Source organism: Centropristis striata, chromosome 2 (genome assembly GCF_030273125.1).
Source record: "Centropristis striata isolate RG_2023a ecotype Rhode Island chromosome 2, C.striata_1.0, whole genome shotgun sequence".
Taxonomy (NCBI): domain Eukaryota; kingdom Metazoa; phylum Chordata; class Actinopteri; order Perciformes; family Serranidae; genus Centropristis; species Centropristis striata.
Genome location: NC_081518.1, coordinates 3,445,485 through 3,466,607, shown reverse-complemented (window position 1 = coordinate 3,466,607; position 21,123 = coordinate 3,445,485). Strand labels below are relative to the sequence as shown.

At 36.7% G+C, this 21,123-nt stretch overlaps 1 protein-coding gene across 1 annotated transcript; it reads right to left on the bottom strand.

The window, feature by feature from the left end:
- Positions 1 to 1,502: 1,502 nt before the first annotated feature.
- On the bottom strand, positions 1,503 to 20,152 carry ctr9 (CTR9 homolog, Paf1/RNA polymerase II complex component). The gene is made up of 23 exons (XM_059356689.1): positions 19,984 to 20,152; positions 18,132 to 18,230; positions 16,968 to 17,207; positions 16,755 to 16,872; positions 16,583 to 16,672; positions 15,343 to 15,599; positions 15,144 to 15,251; positions 14,221 to 14,457; positions 13,049 to 13,267; positions 11,523 to 11,706; positions 11,348 to 11,436; positions 10,248 to 10,433; positions 9,376 to 9,463; positions 9,137 to 9,285; positions 7,912 to 8,028; positions 7,675 to 7,820; positions 7,464 to 7,535; positions 6,327 to 6,462; positions 5,286 to 5,429; positions 5,056 to 5,198; positions 4,878 to 4,971; positions 3,523 to 3,635; positions 1,503 to 2,628 (listed from the first exon to the last, which is right to left on the bottom strand). The coding sequence occupies exons 1-23, from the start codon at positions 20,026 to 20,028 to the stop codon at positions 2,235 to 2,237; spliced, it is 3,468 nt and encodes a 1,155-aa protein (XP_059212672.1). The 5' UTR covers positions 20,029 to 20,152; the 3' UTR covers positions 1,503 to 2,234.
- Between the last annotated feature and the right edge of the window lie 971 nt (positions 20,153 to 21,123).

The following is a 21,123-nucleotide window of genomic DNA, read 5'->3' as shown; positions in this document are numbered from 1 at the left end:
TCAATAAATGTATACATAAATAAGTAATAATCTATAATTAATGTATGATTAACTAAATGAAAGTTGATAGAGCTGATAAATATAATTATTCAATTAAACACAATTAAATAGGTCCCTTTCCTTTATTCTTCCTTATATCTATTTTTACTGTAAAATAGTCAACTTTTCATGTGATAAAAACAGAAACCCTTTTTCAGCTTTGTGAGGGGCATTTTGTGGCGTCTTCTCCTCTTTTTGTTGTTTTCAACACAAACCACTGAGTCACACACTAGAGCAGCTGGAGCAAAAAGCTGCTTCTCCATTTAGTCAGTTTTTATTAAGAGCATGATGGAAAAAACTGCTAAAAGAATCTAGTTGTAGTCTTGTATTGACTGGCTTGTGGTACACTACATGATGGCCCTAATGTTTAGGTTATGTATGCTTTAATAATGTTTAGGTTATGTATGCTTTAACCCTTTGATGCACAACATATGGACAACCCTTCTAATACACAACATGGGTCAAAAATGACTCATTTATCCAAAGTTGATTTAAAATTAAATGACCTAATTGTAATAGTAATCTGTTTCAAATAGTTACTTTCCACACTCATATATTTAATATATTTAACATGTTTATGTATCATTTTGTCACACATACACTGTATCTGGAAGGTATTCACAGCGCTTCCACATTTTGTTATGTTTCAGCCTTATTCCAAAATTGATTAAATTCATTTTTCCTTAAAATTATACACACAATACCCCCATAATGAAGTTTTTGACCCATGTTGTGCATGAGAAGCGTAGTCATACAGAAAGGGTTTTTATTCAAAAAGTAAGAAATGAAAACAAAAAATTAGGATTTTTGATGATCAAAAACAAGTTGATTTAGGAAAACCTGGAATATTAAATGATGAAATTAATTTATTGCAAAGATATAGAAAAATCAAAACTCAGTCGGGTCACTTTAGACCCATGTTGTGCATCAAAGGGTTAATAAAGGCAACAGGAAAGCTGTGTGGCACCAAGTGGGTGCAGTACTGATCTGCTCATTGCTATTTTTGGAGTTCCCTCAAATCATTCATTGATCACGCATCTATTTGTAAAGGTCATGTAACATGATGTGATGTGTTTCAATAAACAGATTTATAAAAAATAAATAAAAATCTATGGAAATTAGGTTTCAGTTAGAGTTTAAAAGCAGGATCGGCAAAATCGGAAATTCCACTTGATACCGTCCAGTTTGTCTTTCAAACAATTAAAATATGTGAAGAACTTGTCAGGACATGAATGATCTGTTGTGTTCATGAATCAGAAGCTGAAAATGTCACAGCATTCAGTGCTGGAAAACAAGTTTCAATCATAAATTTGATCAAATTGTGACCTTAAAGTCCAAGTAAATCTAATCCAGTTGTGTATTTATTGTGACAATAATAGTTATATGGGTGCAGAATGTAACAACGCACATCCTACACAGTTCTTTCCCTCTTCTTTCAATTTTTTGGGTCAGCGTCTCGTCTGACCGTTTGAGATAGAAAATAGATGTTTACACCTTTTAGCTGACTTTAAATCATTTGATCCGTCTTCAACAAAAACAGCATGTGTGAAAAATCGAAAACTAACTGAAACTGTATTGTGTGGTTACAAAAGTAACTAAAATTATAGTGAAAATGTCCTTCGTATTCGTCTTTGTCAACTTTTTTCATCCGTAAACCTTTTTGGTTGATATGAAATCTATTTCATCTATCTGGTTTTATGACTTAATAAACTTATTGGGGCTAAGATGGATCAGACAAAGGAAATAAAGGAAACAATTTTGACCTTAAAATCCAAGTAAATCTAATCCAGTTGTGTATTTGTTATGATATGGGTGCAGAATGTAACAACACACAACTTACACAATTCTTTCCCTTTTTTTTTATTTTTTTTATTTGTCATTTTGTTGAAGCATCTTTCCATTTTTTGGGTCAGTGTCTCGTCTGACCGTCTGAGATAGAAAATAGATGTTTACACCTTTTAGCTGACTCTAAATCATTTGATCCGTCTTCAACAAAACAGAAAGCGTGTGTGAAAAGACGTTTCTCCGGTAGGATGTGAGGAAAACACCAGAACAGAAAAAACAACCTACACTTCTCTAGTCTAATCCAAGATATCGTACGGACAGAAATCCCTGCGTTGAATAGAAAATAAAAAAGATGCAGACGTGGAGAGTTTTCTCAGCGTCGCGTGGTGAAAAGTGTCTGTGAGGAAGATTTAGTCGCTGTCGTCGTTGTTGGAGGCTTCCCGCTCGGAGCCGTTGTCGGAGCGCCGCGGGGAGCGCTCGTTGTCCGACCCCGCCTCGGATCCTCGCTCTGATCCGCGGTCGGACGCGGCGGCGGGCGAGCCGCGGCGAGACTCGTCGTCGGACGCCGACCGACTCTTTTTGCTCTCGTTGTCCGACTGCTCCGAGTCGGACTGCCGCTGCACCCTCCTCTTCTTCACCGGCCGGTCGCTGCCAGAGTCGTCGCTGCCGGAGGCGGCGGAGCGGCGAGGGCTTCCCGCCTCGCTGCCGGAGCGGTTCCTCCCTCCGTCAGACTCGCTGTCGGACGCGATCCGCTTCCTGTGGCCGCCGTCGTCCTCAGATCCTGAACCGCTGTCTCTCTGTTGTCTGTTGGGAGGAAGAGCAATAAAGTTATTATAGTTAACGAACACTAACAAAATAATCAAAACTAGAATTGAGAAAACATTTTCGTGAACTGAAAAATAAAAATAAAAATGAGAGTAGGGCTGCAACTAACGATTATTTTAATATTTGATTAATCTGTTGATTATTTAAATGATTATTCGATTAGTTGTTTGGTCAATAAAATGATGCAAATGATGATGAAATTTTTTCAATGAAATTGAAAAATATCAATCAGTGTTTCCCGAACCACAAGATGACGTCAAACCAATTATTTGATTATTAAAATAGTTGACGATTCATTTAATAATCGATTAATCGAATAATTGTTGCAACTCTAAACGAGAGTTTTTAAAAACACGATAACTAACTGAAACTGTATTTTGTGGTTACAAAACTAACTAAAATTATAGTGAAAATTTCGTCTTTGTCAACTTTTTTCATCCGTAAACCTTTTTGGTTGATATGAAATCTATTTCATCTATCTGGTTTTATGACTTAATAAACTTATTGGGGCTGAGATGGATCAGACAAAGGAAATAAAGGAAACATTTATTGTGACTTTATTGAATCTGGCACCCAACAAATACCCCATTACAAAACAACTAAAACTAATAAAAACTAAACTAAAACTAAGTATTTTCCAAACAATAAAAACTAATTAAACTAGCAAACTCACTCTAAAAACTCATTAAAACTAACTGAATTTGAAAACAAAAATTCACAATGACATTAAAACTAAAACTAATGAAAAATCCAAAACTATGATAACCTTGAAGAGCACTCATCAGGTTTCCGTTGATATGTGAGAACACTTTGTTTCAGCGGAAATTCTCATTTAAAAGTTCATGCTCTTTATTTATTTATTTATGCTCTTACCTGTCTTCAGCTATTTTCAGGCCGTCCTCGTCTGAAGAGGACTCAGAAGACGAGATGATCGCCTTAGACTTGATCTTTCCTTTGAGAGACGGCGGCAGACGCTCAGGCTGGGGCTAAAAAAGAAAGAAGAAAAGATGTTAAATTTATCGTAACCATACTTTAAATAGTAGGGATGGGCATTTGGAAGAAACCTGCCTACTCAGCATCTATAACGTTATCAATCACTTAATCAATTAATGGCTATGTTTTTATACATACTGCAAAATGTATAAAAACATGCTTACATGGGTAAAATAAAAGATCTATATACACAGTACTATGCAAAAGCCTGTTTTGAAAGCTTTTATTTTGAAAGGACAAAATGAGGCTTCCTGTCGATCGTAAATCTAATTCAGTGAGATGAATATATGGCTCAGAAACTTGGCCGCTGAACGGCACAGTGGCGACCAGGCTCGATGGCTGTGATTCCAGAGCCCTCAGGAGGATTGAAGGCATCTCCAGCATATCACTAACAAGACTTTAAGAGAGCTAACCCAACAGCTCCCAGCTTCTCGCCTCGCAGCAATGCGGCGAGTGTGCTGGTATGGTCACGTCACCCGCCTGCCAGAGGAGCATCCCACACGTACCATCTTGGCCTTTAATCCCCAGCAACCGGCTGGAGACGACCTAGAGGCGCCCCCCGCACCCGCTGGCTGGATGTAACATCCCAGGACCTTAAAGCTTGTGGTGTGACTCTGGCACAGGCTCAACACCTGGCGCCCAACAGACCCAGATAGAGAGACCTGGGGCCTCATGTATCAAAACAGCGTACGCACAAAAACATTGCGTACGCTGTTTTTTCCGCACACGCCACATGTATGAAAAGTGAACTTGCCGTGAGAACGTGCGGACCGCCCTGCAACCTTTCGAGGTGCCGTGAGAATGTGCGGTGGCACCGCAAAGTATTGTTTGGCAGAAACTACTGTCTTTTATGCTCTATTTAAAACGTGTTTCATATCAAAACTCAAACTACACACAACTGGCATTATTTTTATAGTTTATAGCTCGCGTTTTCCACCGTCAATAATCCGTTCTAAATATGAGGGGATAGATGATTTTCTTTCATCTATTTTCATATCTTAGACTTCACCTGCGTACTGCTGCTTACTTGTGCAATGATAGTATGTTGAAGTCTATATGTTTTGATGTTAAGATTGTATATTTTCTTAAGTCTATATATTCTGCTATTTCCACTATTTTTATATATACCGAATTTCCAATAAAGTACTAAAAAGCGAATTTCTCCTGCCTCCACCCCGGAGATCATTCATTATTCCCATCTATACTTCAAAAGGAAAACAGAGCAAAAAAAGGACCTTTTCGATCCTCTTGCGTTCCTTCTGTTTGCGCTGCTTCTTGGGTCGAGATCCTCCTTCCTCATCGTCGCTGTAATCTCCTCCTCGGGCAGGTCTGCAACGCAAGAAAAAATTATAATCTGAGCATCTCATGCGTCCCGTTCAGCAGAACAAATAAAGAGCAGAGCAGCAGACTCACTTCCTCCTCTTCTTGCGCGACTTCCCGTCCTCCGTCTCTTCCTGATCGCTGCCGCTGCCCGCCCTCCTCTTCTTCTTCTTCTTCAGCGGCAGATCCTCGTCAGAGTCGTCGTTGACAAACTCATCGTCGCCTCCCTTCTTGCGCTTTAATAAGAAAAGAAAAAATAAAGTTATACACGCTGCATTGTGTGCAGGTTCCTCTGCTGACGAGCTGGTGAGACAAACACTCACCCGTCCGCTGCTCTTCTTCTTCTCTTTGGACATTTCCTTGGATCCCTCAGCGAAGGTGAGCAGGTTCTTGGTCTTCTCCACGTACAGAGCTCTCTGCTCCAGCAGCTTCTTCTGCTCCTCCACCTGTTTGCTCAGCTTCTCCTCCTAACAAGGTTTAGAGAGCAAAAGCCAACCAGTTAATTTATTGTCGCTCAAAATGTTAATGTAAATCATAGGCAGTTATTACCAAATGGTTTATGCATACTTCATATAATGACACAGAATTAGAATTATAATAGTAATATTTAAATATACTCATTTATATAGACAACAGCATGACAAATTAGAAATATTTCTGACATATCCTTGGTTTAGGTATAAAAAGGAATAAAAAACATAGTCGCACACAACATCACACTTTAAATCAAAATAATTTATCAGCACATTTTCAAACGGCCTTTTAAAATTGCCCCAATGTGCAACGTTTCAGTCTACTCTGTAAATCAGAGGTCTGTTACCTTTAATCGCAAAAGAGCCACTGTTGGCCAAAAAAAAAAAAAAGAAAAAAGAGTAAAAATGTCGGAATGGGGCTGCAAACCTTTTTTCAAGTCTTACAATGAAGATAAATCGGCAAACTAAGTTTAAATTACCCTACTAACATTACTGATAGGTCATAATGAGCATTTATTGATATGATTTTGTAGAAATGCAACAAGGACCCAGATGCAAATTTGTAATTGAAAGGTAAAGGTAAAACTAGGTAAAACTCAAAAGTTGACTTTAAGTTGTCAGAATTGAGAGTTTAAGGCACCGGACCATCAGCTTTTGCAAGTATGATGCACTTTTTAGTTAATTAATAATGTCTTATATAAATTATGCATTTTTATAATTGAAAATGTTTTCATTATTACATTCTTAAGGTTAGAGATGGAGTCAACAAATAATCTAATACAGAGAGAAAAGTCGCTTTATAAACAGGACCTGTTGCATCGTAAATGTGAGAGTTGTTTATATGATTTTTATAAAAGTTTGTGGGGTTTTTTGTCCGGTAACCGTACGTACCTGTTCTTTCATCATCTGCTGACGCAGCAGGTCTCTCTCCTGTTCTTGTTTGGCCCGGAGCTCCTTCTCCTCCTCATCCTGCTTTCTGGCCCTCGCCACGTGGTACTGAGCCTGACTCAGCAAGTCAGAGCACTGCCTGCAATCCCACAACACACCCGACACAGAAAGGTTAAAAAAAAAATGAGACTATTTGCTCTAAAATAAACTCAAAAGCGATACATAAATACATTAGAGAAAGTCAACAGCAACGGCTCACAACACGCTTACTGAAGATAATCCAGAGAGAGAAGCTTCTGACACGAGTTCAGTTTTTCAAATGTATTTTTTGGCATTTTTGAGGACTACAAGCCGAGAGTTATCTAGTTCCATCATAGTGGAGAGAAGCCAGACGTCTCTACAGCTGATATCTAAAACCCTCTGAAACTCCTAAAGACCTATACTAGTGAGTGAACTGTCCCTTTAATGTCTGCAAACCTTAAACTGCATTTGTGGCTAAAAATAATAATAATAATAATAATAAAACAAACACATAAAGTTAAAGGCAATATCAGTGTTACAATTGGTATCAGCTATTAAAAAAAACTTAATCTGATTATTAGGGCTGCAACTAACGATTATTTTCATTATCGATTAATCTGTCGATTCTTTAAAGAATTAATCGATTAGTTGTTAGTTGTTAGATTAGTTGGTCAACAAAATGTATAAAAATATCAATCAGTGTTTCCCAAACCACAAGATGACGTCCTCAAATCTCTTGTTTTGTCCACAAACCAAAGAGATATTCAGTTTATTGTCATAAAGGAACAAAGAAACCAGAAATATTCACATTGAAGAAGCTGAAATCAGAGAATTTGGACTTATTGTCTTTAAAAAAAAAACCTGCTCAAACCAATTATTCGATGATCAAAATAGTTGACGATTAATTTAATAATCGATTATTGTTCAATGAATCATATAATTGTTGCAGCTCTAATGATTATTATAATATCCTAAGATAAGCAGGTATAGTTTTAATACAGTCTTTAAATTGTCAGTTTTCTCAGAAAAAATGATAGGATATATATATAGCAGTTATAAAGATACTCAAAAAAAGCTTGAGTGTGTATTTAAACTGTGATGAGATAAAGTCAGACCGACCTGGCCTCAGAAGCAGCGAGAGCGAGGTCGAACCTCATCTTGTCTCCGGCCTTGCTCAGGTAGCTGAAGTACCTGTGGGAGGAGGAGGAGGAGGAGGAGGAGGAGGAGGAGGAGGAGGAGGAGGAGGAGGAGGAGGAGATAAAAGGAGGTGAAGGCACCTGACAGCAGCGAGGCTCCGACTGGTAAGAGGAGGAATAATCTGGTGTGCTACCTGTGAGCCAGCTCCAGCTCCTTGACGGCGCTGAGCACAGCCTTCAGGTTGCTCTTCTCGTCTTTCAGCACCAGCGTGGCGAGTCTCTGCAGCACCAGCGCCACGTTGAACATCAGCACCGTGTCGCTGGGCGCCACGTGACGCGCCTGGTGGGAAACACGTCACACAGACAAGGTTGTACTCCTCTGATGTTGAAGCATTAAATAAAAGCCTTTTATTATTTTTTCTTTATGCTACCTTCAGCAGCATCTGCTTGCACTCTTGGAGTTTCCCACATTTGAAGAGCGCCCTGGCCAGGTACAGCAGCACCTCCGTGTTCTGGTATTTGTAGAATTTCTTCAGGCAGTTCTCGTACTGTGGAGCAGAATTTATTACTCAACTTTAAGATCAGAAAAAAGGGAAAAAAGACTATTATTTACAGTGTTTCCCCTAGATTTTTTTTCAGCACAGCAGTGTTGCTAACTCCTCAGAAAGGAAAGCAGCTATTGGCTCCAAAAAGTCGCTAAATGACACCATCGCCTAATTTGCATAATTTATCATGTGCATGTTCTTGTAATGAACGCTGTAGGAGAGGAATAACATAGTGAGGAAGACAAAAAGTGAGTAAAAAACACCCTAAATATGTTTAAGTTTTTGAATACTTTTGATTTTGCCCTTCATGTACCACATAAAAAATGTTTACTTTACCTACATTTGGTATCCATTTTTTCTTCACCTATATGATCTGACAATTCTTTTTTCAATTTAACCTACTTTATCAACATATTGAGCCCAAAAATACACAAAAATCATGAAATCTGAGTTGAAAAATTATACTATTTACTACAATAAAAACACAAATATGCTCAATGAACTGTTCTGAACATAAATGTTCGAATATGATCATATAAAAAGGTTAAAAATGTATATATAATAAATAATAATAAACTATATACAAAAAAGTCCCTTAAAAAAACATGTATATTTATGTGGTTTTTTTCCTTGTTAGCTGCAACTCTTCAAAAACAAACTATGTGCAAAATTACATATTATTTTTATTATTATCTTATTATCATATATTTTGTTTTACATGACCTGGGAATGTCAATGTTGAATGTTTTTTTGTTAAACTTCACGTGATCAGATCAGGATGGCACGATCATAGACCCCAGAGGGTTAACCCATTGAGGCCTGAAAAACCGCTGGGCGATTTTAAAATAAGCCTCTAATTTTCTGGAAATTCTGGAAAAAAAAATGTCAACTCTTCTACTAAATAATAGATTTTTCAGCCTCTGTAGCAGATAGAAATGAAATTCAAAAAGTATTTGAGAGCTTATACAAATACTACAAAAACGACATATCCGCTTTCCAGGCTTCAATGGGTTAATGATCATGTGAAATTTCAGCAGCGGAGGTGCACCGCTGCTGAATGAATGTAGGGGAAACACTGATTCATATCAGTTATGAGAAGTGAGGCCTTTACCATCTGCACGGCGCTGATGTACTGTTTCTGCTCCACGTAGATGTGAGCCAGGTTGAGCCAGACGTCGCTGATGTCGGCCGTCGCCTCCCTCACCTGAGCAAACACGTCACGAGCCTCTCTGAAGAAGCCCTTATGGGCCAGGACGGCACCTGGACACAAAGGGTTAATGTTAAAGGTTTTACACTTATACAGCAGGACTGATGAGAAGAATTAAATAAATAGAATAAAACTCAGCGAACCGATGCCATTGGCAGCGTAGAGGTTCTTGGCGTCGTTTCGTAGGACTTGTTTGTAAATGGCCAGAGCTCGATCCTGATGTCTCTTTTCCTGTTAGGACGAAAAAACAAAACTGTTATATCCCTTTTAGAAAAACAATGCATTTTATTAGATTTTGCACAATATGTCCTGCCTTAACCCTTTGATGCACAACAAGGGTAAAAAATGACCTGCATTTATTTCCCATGTTATTTAATGCTGATGTGTGTGTGAATATCTTTTTTTTTATTACAACCGATCTGTATATCCATTTTATCTTTCATACGTTATGAAGAAAAATAGTTTTTATATTATTTCATCAAGTTTACACACATGGGTCAATAATGATCTTGTGCATTAGAAGAGTAGTGATACAAAAAGTGATACACTGAATTAACAATGTGAGTATATGTATAACTATGTTTGTCTTATTTTGAAGGTTTAACTTTAAAAGAGTTGTTAGAACCACCAGATTACATTGGAAAATCACATATTTTAACATTTGAGACTTATTAGAGCCACCAAATAATAATTTCTATTGGAAAAAAACACCAATTTAACAAAATAGGATAGTTAATATTTGTGTCTTCTTTGTCAGGTTTTAAATTGGTGACAACATATAAACACCTTCTAATGCACAACATGGGTCAAAAATGACCTCGTGCATTAGAAGCGTAGTGATAAAAAAAGGGTTTTTATTCAAAAAGTAAGAAATGAAAACAAAAAATTAGGATGTATGATGATCAAAAAACAAGTTATTTGAGGAAAACCTGCAATACTGAATGATGAAATTAATTTATTGCAAAGATATAGAAGACAAATGAGGTGATTACTGAGAGAATAAACATGTGTGCACCTTCTCCCGGTCTCTGGTGGGCTGGTGCAGGGTCTGGAGCCACACGTTGCCCAGCGCCAGCATGGAGTAGGTGTCGTTCTGCGTGGACGGCTGCTTCAGGATCCGCTCAAACTTCTTCTGGCCGGGTCCCCACTCCTGTTTGGCCAAGTGAAGGTTCCCGATCAGCGACCAGGCATCAGGGTGATCCTGCAGCAAACACACACAAACATCAGATCATGTTTAACACATTTAGGACTTAAACGACTGGGAAAAATGCCTGTAAAACCTCTGTGAGATTTTAAAATAAGCCCCTAAAACCTGAAGTTTTTCTGGAAATTCAACAAGTGTGTCTACGCTTCCTGCTAAATAATAGATTTTTCAGCCTCTGTAGCAGATAGAAATGAAATTCTAAAAGTATTTGAGAGCTTATAGCTGTGGCTTTCATGAGAAGTTTATTTGTCCAAACCTTCAATAGTTTTTTGCACTGCGACACTCACTGTCTTTTTTTTAAATAATTGTGTGTCTTATTTTTAGTCATTTTGTGTCTTTTTTGGTCATTGTGTGTCTTTTTTTAGTCAATTTGTGTCTTTTTATGTCTTTTTTTAGTCATTTTGTGTCTTTATTGGTCTTATTATGTCTTTTTTTAGTCATTTTGTGTCTTTATTGGTCTTTTTATGTCTTTTTTTAGTCATTTTGTGTCTTTATTAGTCTTTTTGTGTCTTTTTTTAGTCATTTTTGTGTCTTTTTTGGTCATTTTTGAGTCATTTTGTGTCTTTTTTTGTCATTTTGTGTCTTTTTTGGTCATTTTGTGTTTTTTTTTTTGTCATTTTGTGTCTTTTTTAAAGTCATTTTGTGTCTTTCTTTTAGTCATTGTGTCTTTTTGTGTTGTTTGTTTTTAATCATTCCGATCCCTCCACCGGATCCATGTTTTTTTTTTACACATTCTGGCAGTATGTAATATCCTCCAATATTCTCTAGGGTTGAAATTTGGAATTTGCAAGTATTGCAATGAGTGCTCTATTAAGGGTTAAAGAGACAGAGGCTCTTCTTTTTCAAGTTTGGGAAAGCTTGCACCGACATAACACTTGACAATATTCACATTAGAGCAGGTGAGAGGTTACCTGGTTAATCTGCAGGGCCTCTTTGAACCAATCAGAGGCTTCGTAGAAGTTTCCTTTGTCACGAGCCATCGCTCCAAGACGCAGATAACCTGCAGAGCAAACATCCAAACAGTTATCCAGAGAGGAAGAACATGAGTCCTCTCGGTCACTTTACTGCAGAATGTTGCGTGCTTACAGTCCACGTAGTTAGGATGCTCTCTCAGGATGTTCTTGTAGAGTTTCTCGGCTTCGTGGAATTCACACATTGCCTCGTACAGACGGGCCAGGTTGTAGGAGGTGGTGACGGAGATGGCGTTGTAGTAATGCTCGTCATGCTCTCCTTCAGCTTTGGCCCGTTCCAGAGAGGCAAGGAAGTATTTCTGGAGGAGAGAAGACACAGTCCAACCTTTTAAATTAAACAATGTTCTGCACATTTTATAATCATGGATAGAAATTACGTTAAATATCACGATGAAAGAAAAGAGTTGACCAAACAACCCGACCACCTGTAAGCATTAGACATGTTGGTAACGCTTTATATTAAGGTCCTTGTAATAACCATTAATTAACAAGTAATAAGGCCCTTGTAAGTCCTTACAAGATGCTTATTAACATTATTGTGTGTTTATAAGCTTATATAAGTGTTAATAATGGCATTACAAACACCCATAACCCACCCATTATGGCTTTGCCATGCCTTTATTAATCTTATTTTGTTTGCGTATTGATATTAAAATATACTTTATTGCTCATCTATTATAAGTTAACTATAAGTTAATTATGCTTTTTGCAACTACCGGATCTGAAGCGAGAACAATGACTTATTACTTGTTAATTAATGGTTATTAAGGACCTTATTATAAAGCGTTACCGGCATGTTTTCTAAAAGAAGAATGCATAAAATAAAAGCCAAACCCCCCCCCCCTAAAATGTTTTAAATTCCAACGGTCCTTAAACGAATCATGTGAGAGGAAAAATAAACCAAATTCAAAGGCCGATAATAGCGATATTTCATCAAAATCACTTTATTCTACAGATCTGATTTAAAATTTCAAACACAAATAAAACCTTTGCAGTAGTCATATCCTGTAAAAATCAATAAATTCTGGGAGACGATAAATGACTCAGCTCTGTAACACTGTTGGATATATAAATCACATTTTAGTCCAAATTTTCAAAATAATAAATTCAACTTACTTACTACTTCTAGTCATGATTGTGCTGTTTGCATAGAAGTGCAGGACTTATACAGTCATGGAAAAAAACATTAGACCAGCTGTTTTCTTAAATTTTTTGTTACATTTGTCTGGATAAATATAATGATAACAAAAATAGCTGATAAGAGTTTAATTTAAGAGCTGATATCTAGACATTTTCCATGGTTTTATTGATAATTATGTTGCTTATTATCAATAAAACCATGTTAAATGTCTAGATATCAGCTCTTAAATTAAACTCTTATCAGCTATTTTTGTTGTTTTCATTATATTTGTCCAAACAAATTCACCTTAAGTTCTACCAGGCATTAAAATGAACAAGAAGTTGAAGAAAACAAGGGTCTAATATTTATTTCCATGACTGTATTGCAGTGGAAAATGTGACAAAAGAACTTAACAACAAAACACCCTGAAACTGCCTGGAGTTCCAAGGGTTAACATGGTGTGTATCCATTAATATATATATATATATACATATATATATATAATGTAAATGGATGGTTACCTTGGCCTCTCCCAGGTTGCCCAGTCTGAAGTGCAGCGCTCCCAGGTTGTTGAGGATCTCGGGGGGAACGTCGGCCTGGACCTTCTCCTGCAGGATGCGTGTGGCCGTGCCGTACGCTGACAGAGCTCCCTGGATGTCGGTCTGCTCCAGGATCTGAGCCAGCTCGATCCACGCCTCCACGTCGTCCGGGTACTGCTCCGTCACCTTCTTCAGGTGACCCTAGGGAACACACACAGTGACCTGTCACTCAACATGTATCACAAGCTGAATCCAGACAGTTTTATATACTAGTGTAATCTTAATATATGTCTTTTTTTGGTCATTTTGTGTCTTTTTTTTTGTAATTTTGTGTCTTTTTATGGTCATTTTGTGTCTTTTTTTGTCATTTTGTGTCTTTTTTTTGTCATTTTGTGGTAATTTTGTGTCTTTTTTAATCATTTTGTGTCTTTTTTTTGTCATTTTGTGTCTTTTTTGGTCATTTTGTGTCTTTTTTTGGTCATTTTGTGTCTTTTTTTGGTCATTTTGTGTCTTTTTTTGTCATTTTGTGTCTTTTTTTTGGTCATTTTGTGTCTTGTTTTAGTCATTTTGTGTCTTTTTTGGTCATTTTGTGTCTTTTTTGGTCATTTTGTGTCTTTTTTGGTCATTTTGTTTCCTTTTTTTGTCATTTTGTGTCTTTTTTTGGTCATTTTGTGTCTTTTTTGGTCATTTTGTGTCTTTTTTTTGTCATTTTGTATCTTTCTGGGTCGTTTTGTGTCGTTTTTGGTCATTGTGTCTTTTAATGTCTTTTTTTTAGTCATTTTGTGTCTTTTTTGGTCATTTTGTGTCTTTTTTTAGTCATTGTGTCTTTTTATGTATTTTTTTGGTCATTATGTGTCTTTTTTTGGTGATGATTTCAAAGTTCTGGAAAAGTCCCATGTTGCATTGCGACACTCCCACATGTATTCTAATGCATTTAATTAGCCAAGAGACCGAAAATAGGCGCTTTCCCGGCTTTAATGGTAGAATAACACAACAGTGCCTCCAGTTTTAATGGTGGAAATGCAGTAATGCTTTCCCGGCTTTAGGGAACACAGACAGTGACGTGTCACTCAACAGAAGCTGAATCCAGACAATTTTATATACTAGTGTAATCTTAATAATCCATACATTAAATCATCTCTTATGATACGTACTTTGGCGATGTCTCTCTTCTCCTGGTCATCAGAAGTAGCGTAGAGAGATCCCAGGATCTTCATGGTCTCGTAGTTGTTGGGGTAGGCCTTTAAAACCTTCTCAAAGCACTGAGCTGCGTTCTCCTTGTCTCTTCGGTACACGTACATCTGGCCCAGGCCGAAGAAGGGCAACACGAAGGTAGACGAGGCAAACTGAGTGGCCTGGTAGTAATACTGGAACGCCTGGTCGTAATCCTCCTGAAGAGAGAAAGAGAAAAACAGAGGAATTAGACACTTAAAGTTTATTGTTTTATTTGGATCCCCATTATCTGCAGGACAACTGCAGCTATTCTTCCTCGGGTGTGACATATAATATACAGTACATACAACTTAAATTAAAACAAACTTAAAGAGTTAACAATGGGAAGAGTGAAGCAAAAATTGACATATTATTTAAAATTTGATATCATAATGTTGCAAAGTATTTTTTTTCTCACTTTAGTTCGCTTTTGTTTTCCTGTATATAGATATAGATATCGGATTTTTATGAAGAAAAAAAAAATACTGGTTACACCAACTGACAATGGATTAGATCATGTCATTGACCCACATATATCCATTTAGGAGATGTTATTTCATCTTTACATTTAATATCCGTTACTTAAAGCTAGATGTTTATTACGTAGTAGTTAGTATTCTTTACTGAACCATATTATTCGACATCTTTAATGGAGTTCATTTATTAATAACTTCATAATTAGTAAAAAAATTAAAGTCTTTTGTGCTACTGGTTTGATCAAAATGTTTGGGAAGTAGGATCCAAGCAGTCATGGCTCTGTACATTGCTGTTCTTTTACTGAAGTTTGTCTTTATTATTGGTAGTGAGAGTAATAATACCACAGTTTATGAACAGGAGGCTGCCTCAGCATCAGTCTGGATCTTACCTGCACGTGAAAAGAGCGAGCTAACTGGTAGCAGCTCTCAGCCTGCATGGCCTCCACCTCGGTGTTATGGAAGGCGTGAAGAGCCAGATGCTGCACTTTACTGTAGTCCTGGTGAAAAACAGAGTGAAGAACAGTTCAATAACTCTCTCTGGTTTAGACCTGTGTCTGTGTTTTGCTGACCAAGCGGAGCGGCGACTACCTTTTTGAAGAAGAAGTGGTTGGCGAGGTGGTTGAGCACCATGGGGTTGCTGGGGTCGATGGTGTAGGCCCTGGAGAGGAGCTGCACGCCGTTCTTGATGGAGTCCGCCTCCTTGTTGTTGAGCTCTAAAACCGCCAAACCAACCAGAGCTCCCACACATTTAGAGTTCAGCTCCAGGGCTCGACCGAACGCCAGGCGAGCCTTCTCCAGTTTGTTGAGCTTCACAAAACAGTGACCCATCCCCAGACGGACCTCAGCTGGAGCCAGACAAGAGAACAAGACAAGACAGGTGAGGAATCATCTGAAACACATAGTTCCTCTGGTGTTGTCATGCTGGTTTCAGTTACATGTATATTTGTCTATCTAGGAAACAGAATTCATCAGCAACAACTTTCATAATTTATTTATCAATTATATCATATCAAGCCACATATTCTCTTGGCAACAAGGTCATAATAGTTTTGGATGTTTCATTAGCTTTAGTTTTAATTTTGTTGTGATATTTCCTTTTCAAATTCAATTACCGGTAGTTCTAATGAGTTTTTAGAGTGAGTTTGCTAATTTTAATTAGTTTTTATTTTTTGGAAAATGCTTAGTTTTAGTTTAGTTTTTATTAGTTTCATTTTTTTTGTGATGGGGTATTTGTTGGGTGAGAGATTAAAAAAAAAGTCACAATAAATGTTTCCTTTATTTCCTTTGTCTGATCCATCTCAGCCCCAATAAGTTTATTAAGTCATAAAACCAGATAGATGAAATAGATTTCATATCAACCAAAAAGGTTTACGTATGAAAAAAGTTGACAAAGACGAAAACGAAGGACATTTTCACTATAATTTTAGTTAGTTTTGTAACCACAAAATACAGTTTCATATTTTGGACATCCCATAATATGTTTTTTTTAATCTTGCATGCAACAAATACCCCATTACAAAAAAACGAACACTAAAACGAATAAAAACTAAACTAAAACTAAGCATTTTCCAAAAAAGAAAAGCTAATTAAAAAGAGCAAACTCACTCTAAAAACTCATTAAAACTAATAGAATTTGAAAAATTGACAACGAAATTAAAACTAAAACTAATGAAAAATCCAAAACTATTATAACCTTGCCCTGTACATCATTAGGAGATTTCTTTATAATCAGATCTTGATATCTTGTGTCTCCAGCATCAGTGCAGAATCGTAATAATGTCGTAGTATTAATATATATATATATATTAATGAGGAACAACATGTTTACCTGGGCAGCCTGGGTTTGTCCGTAGAGCCTTCTTGTAGTAAGCCAGTGCTCCTCTGTAATCCTTCTTATTGAAGGAGATGCAGGCCTTACCTGTTGAACAATAACCCTGTGATTATTTCAGTGAATCATTCACGAATAGGATTAATATCTCATGATATCATATTCATCTTGCCAAGCAAAGCAGGGATGTTGTTGGTGGACTGATTGAGGACGAAGTGGAACTGAGCGTCGGCCTGGTCCATCTTGTCTCCTTCCAGCAGGCAGAAACAGGCTCGACCCAGCAGATGGTTCTGAGTGGACCAAGAGCATGAGATGTTTACTTATAAACATAAATATTAATGGAGCCAGAGCACTTTTCTCTCATCGTCATGTTGTTCTTTTTTACCTGATCATACATGATGATCTTGTCGGCCATGGTGTAGAGCAGCGTGGCCTGTGTGATGAGCTCTTTCTTGGCATCTTTGTTTTTCTCTTTACGAGCCTGTTGGACGTAGTAAGCCGCCAACGTGTCCAGACACGTCATCTGGTCCTTCTCGTGGTCTCGGTAGTCCAGGTTTCCATCGATACGAGCCGCTTCTAGAAGCTTGACAAAATCCTCTGTTTTGCCCTGTTTGTAGTACTCCAACTAAAAAAGAACAGAGTGAATACTGTAACTACTGAGATATACATTGATGATTGATAACCCCAGTTTAGGTCTTTAAACTCCATAAAAGAGGTGATAAAGCCATGTGACAGGCATTTAAAATAAAATACTATGAATAATAGAATAACATGGAATAAATGAGAAATAATAGAGCTTGAAATTAAGCAAAATTAATATGATAAAGTCTATTAAAACCCTGAAAAAGGTAAGGTGGAAAACAGGCTCCAGGCTCAGTGCATGGCAGTCTTTAAACTCCATAAAAGAGGTAATAAAGTCATATAAAATCAAGTACTATGAATATGAACTATGATAGGACCCCAAGAAGAATAGTCTTCATCTCTATGAAGACTAATGGGGATCCAAAGGATACAATAAAGGATACTATAACTGGATTGTGTTTCTGATTCGTTGCTGTGGTAATATATGTAACCACTGTGTTACATCCACTTGACCAAACCAAGCCAGCAGACAATAACGTGACAATCATAAAATCAAAGAAGTCAAAAGTGGAGTGAACAATTTACAAGCTTTATTGTAACGGGGAAAAAAGAAACACTAAGGTGGGGGAGGATGGGACAAGTGATTGTGCCAAAAGAAAGTTGAAATTAATATAACAAAAGAAGGCCGATCTAAACTACCTGTGAAGCATAAAAACAAACAAACAAAAGGCCGAACTAACTTCTCTAACGAAAAAGAACTTTTCCAAAAGAATACAATGGTGGCACAAGCAATAAACCTAGTGGAGTAACAGAAAGTCAACTACGTGTGTGCTATGTACAGGGTACCCCAACTTACCTAGTCCCAACCTCCCACCACATACCATTTTCATTAAACAAAGACAGCAAATGCATCAAAATCAAGAGAGAATGAAGGCCCGAGATGTCTGTGCTCGCTACAGTGACTCACCGCCAAAGCGATCCATATGTGCAGCTGCGTGTGCTCCTGCTTCAGGATACTGATGACCTCGTCTCCTTCTGGCAGCTGGTCAAAGTCGAGCTCAATGACCTGCGAGATAAAATATATTCAAGTCACTGGGCTTTAATGTCTGACCAACCTCAGTAAGACAAGACATTCATTCATTCATTCATGTATTCAGTCATTATACTTAACCGCTTATCCGAACTCAGGTCGACTATCACAGTTCTGACACATAGATATAGACAACCGCTCACGCTCCCATTCACTCCTACGGGCAATTTAGAGTCTTGAGAAGACGTCACATCATTAAAAAAAAACGATTTCCACTAAGATCCAGGTGTTTTGATACATATGACGCCTAATTGGCTTGAAAAAAATATATAGTAATACAGTGGAAAGTTAAGATTATGGCAGAAACTGATATGATATAGCTATGTGATAGGATATGGGAAATCATAAATTAGAATATATTTGTGTTTCATGAGATTATATTACACTATACCATATTACAATTTATGTAAAGTTTTCTTCTCTATTATACCATTTATACTGTACTATAATGTTATGTTAATTATATTATTATTTGCACAATTACACTATATATATACTAAATTGTCTGAACACACTTCTTCACTTTTCAGTTTGAGTACAGGCTCTGCAGCACTTAAAGATAAGTATTAATCACAATCTCATATTTAAGATAAGTTATTTCACTGTTTTACTGTATTTTATTTGACTATATTTGACTCTTCAATATTGTCGTGTGCTTTGTTCTGTTCTGTAAAAGCTACTGGATACCATAAAGTAAGTAAGTTTCTATCTATATGTTCCTATATCAATATTGACAAAGTTATTACCTAATCACAGCATGCATTTTTCGCCTGTAAACTGTTAATTTAGTCCTAGACCCGCTGCTATTAACCCTTTGATGCACAACATGTAAACACCTTCTAATGCACAACATGGGTCTAAAATGACCTTGTGCATTAGAAGCGTAGTGATACAAAAAGTGATTCACTAAATTAACAATGTGAGTATATGTGTAACTATGTTTGTCTTATTTTGAAGGTTTAACTTTAAAAGAGCCGTTAGAACCACCAGATTACATTGGAAAATCACATATTTTAACATTTGAGACTTATTAGAGCCACCAAATAATAATTTCCATTGGAAAAAACACCAATTTAACAAAATAGGATAGTTAATATTTGTGTCTTCTTTGTCAGGTTTTAAATTGGTGACAACATATAAACACCTTCTAATGCACAACATGGGTCAAAAATGACCTTGTGCATTAGAAGAGTAGTGATAAAAAAAGGGTTTTTATTCAAAAAGTAAGAAATGAAAACAAAAAAAATAGGATGTATGATGATCAAAAACAAGTTAATTGAGGAAAACCTGCAACACTGAATGATGAAATTAATTTATTGCAAAGAAATAGAATATAAAAACTTATTCGGGTCACTTTAGACCATGTTGTGCATCAAAGGGTTAATCATATCGTTTCATTTTACTTGATAATTTTGTTTTGAATTGTTGTTGGTTTAGTTCATATTTTCGCTCCCTTTTCCACTTTGTTAGTGCAATTTTTTGTATACTTCTCAATTTGTCTTTACTTATTTTTGTCTTTGTGCTGCTTGCAACACTCCAGTTGAAACAGATCTCATCTTATCCCAATAACTTGACCCTAATATCTTACATCAGAGTAGTAAATAATATCTCACTCAGACATTAAATCCTCCGCTGTAACGTTAGCTGATGCTAGCTGGAGTTAGCTTTAGCACAGCGAGGTTTAACTGAAGTCAATCAAACACAATAAATCAAAGTTAACAAGTTTTACCTCATCTGTGTCCCGTAAAGGGATCTCGATGGAGCCCCGAGACATCTTGGCCGTAGAAAAATCCACTCTGAGTTAGATTTGTATAAAAAAAATGATAGAAAAATGTTCAGCTTGGTTTGTCTGCTGGTCGCTACTTCATGCTTCCGACAGGAAACAAACACACGGACGGTGCAACGGTAATTGTGTCCGGGCGGGTTGACGGGGATCCCAAAAAAAACAAACGTTCCTCCGGGAGATGAAAACCAACCAACAAGAGGCTCTTTGATGAAAACACGGTTAAAACAGTACTAATAGTACTAGTGAAGAAAATATTAACATGGATATATATATTGTCACCCTGTTTTTTTTATTTTTTTTATTTTATTAATTTTGACAAAACACAACACAAATCACCAATGAACAAACAGAGAAAAACAAGAACAAAACAAAAAACACAACAACAACAAAATCACAAAACCAACCCAAATAAATAAATAAAACCACAATAATAAACAAGAACCTCAACACATCAAAACTAAAACAAGACACAAAACATACATCAAACATAATTACCACATAAAACACACAGTATATCAGTAAACTTGATAACCTAAGAAAAAATAAATAAATAAGGGTTAAGTTAAATTAAATGCCAGCCTTCCCCTTCAATAAATCTTTTCCACCTTTCCAAATACCGTCCAACATCACCATTCCTATTAGCAATATAACCTTCCAAAACAAAATAATGTTTAATAAGCATCCTAAATTGATTAATATTCGAAGAATTATTGTCACCCTGTTGAAATAATTGCCTAACTCATTTTTTTCAAGTTTTGCAGGAAACACAAAAAACTTCACCAAAAGTGTAACATATGACATTTATTGATCATTTCACTCAAAGAGGATGTAACAAAGGATGGCTATTGGCATAGTAATAACACTGTGTGTCAATTATTTAACTTAAGAGAAATAAATGACAATGACAATTTTTTGAACATGCCTTTGTGACTTAAGCAAGATATGGTAAGACTTTATTTTGAAGGTGTCTACATAAGAGTCACACAAGCCTGTCAGAAACATGACATGACAAGTATCATGAGCATTAATGTTACTTCAAAGTGTCATTAATGTTCATGACACATCCCATGTCATGTTTATGAC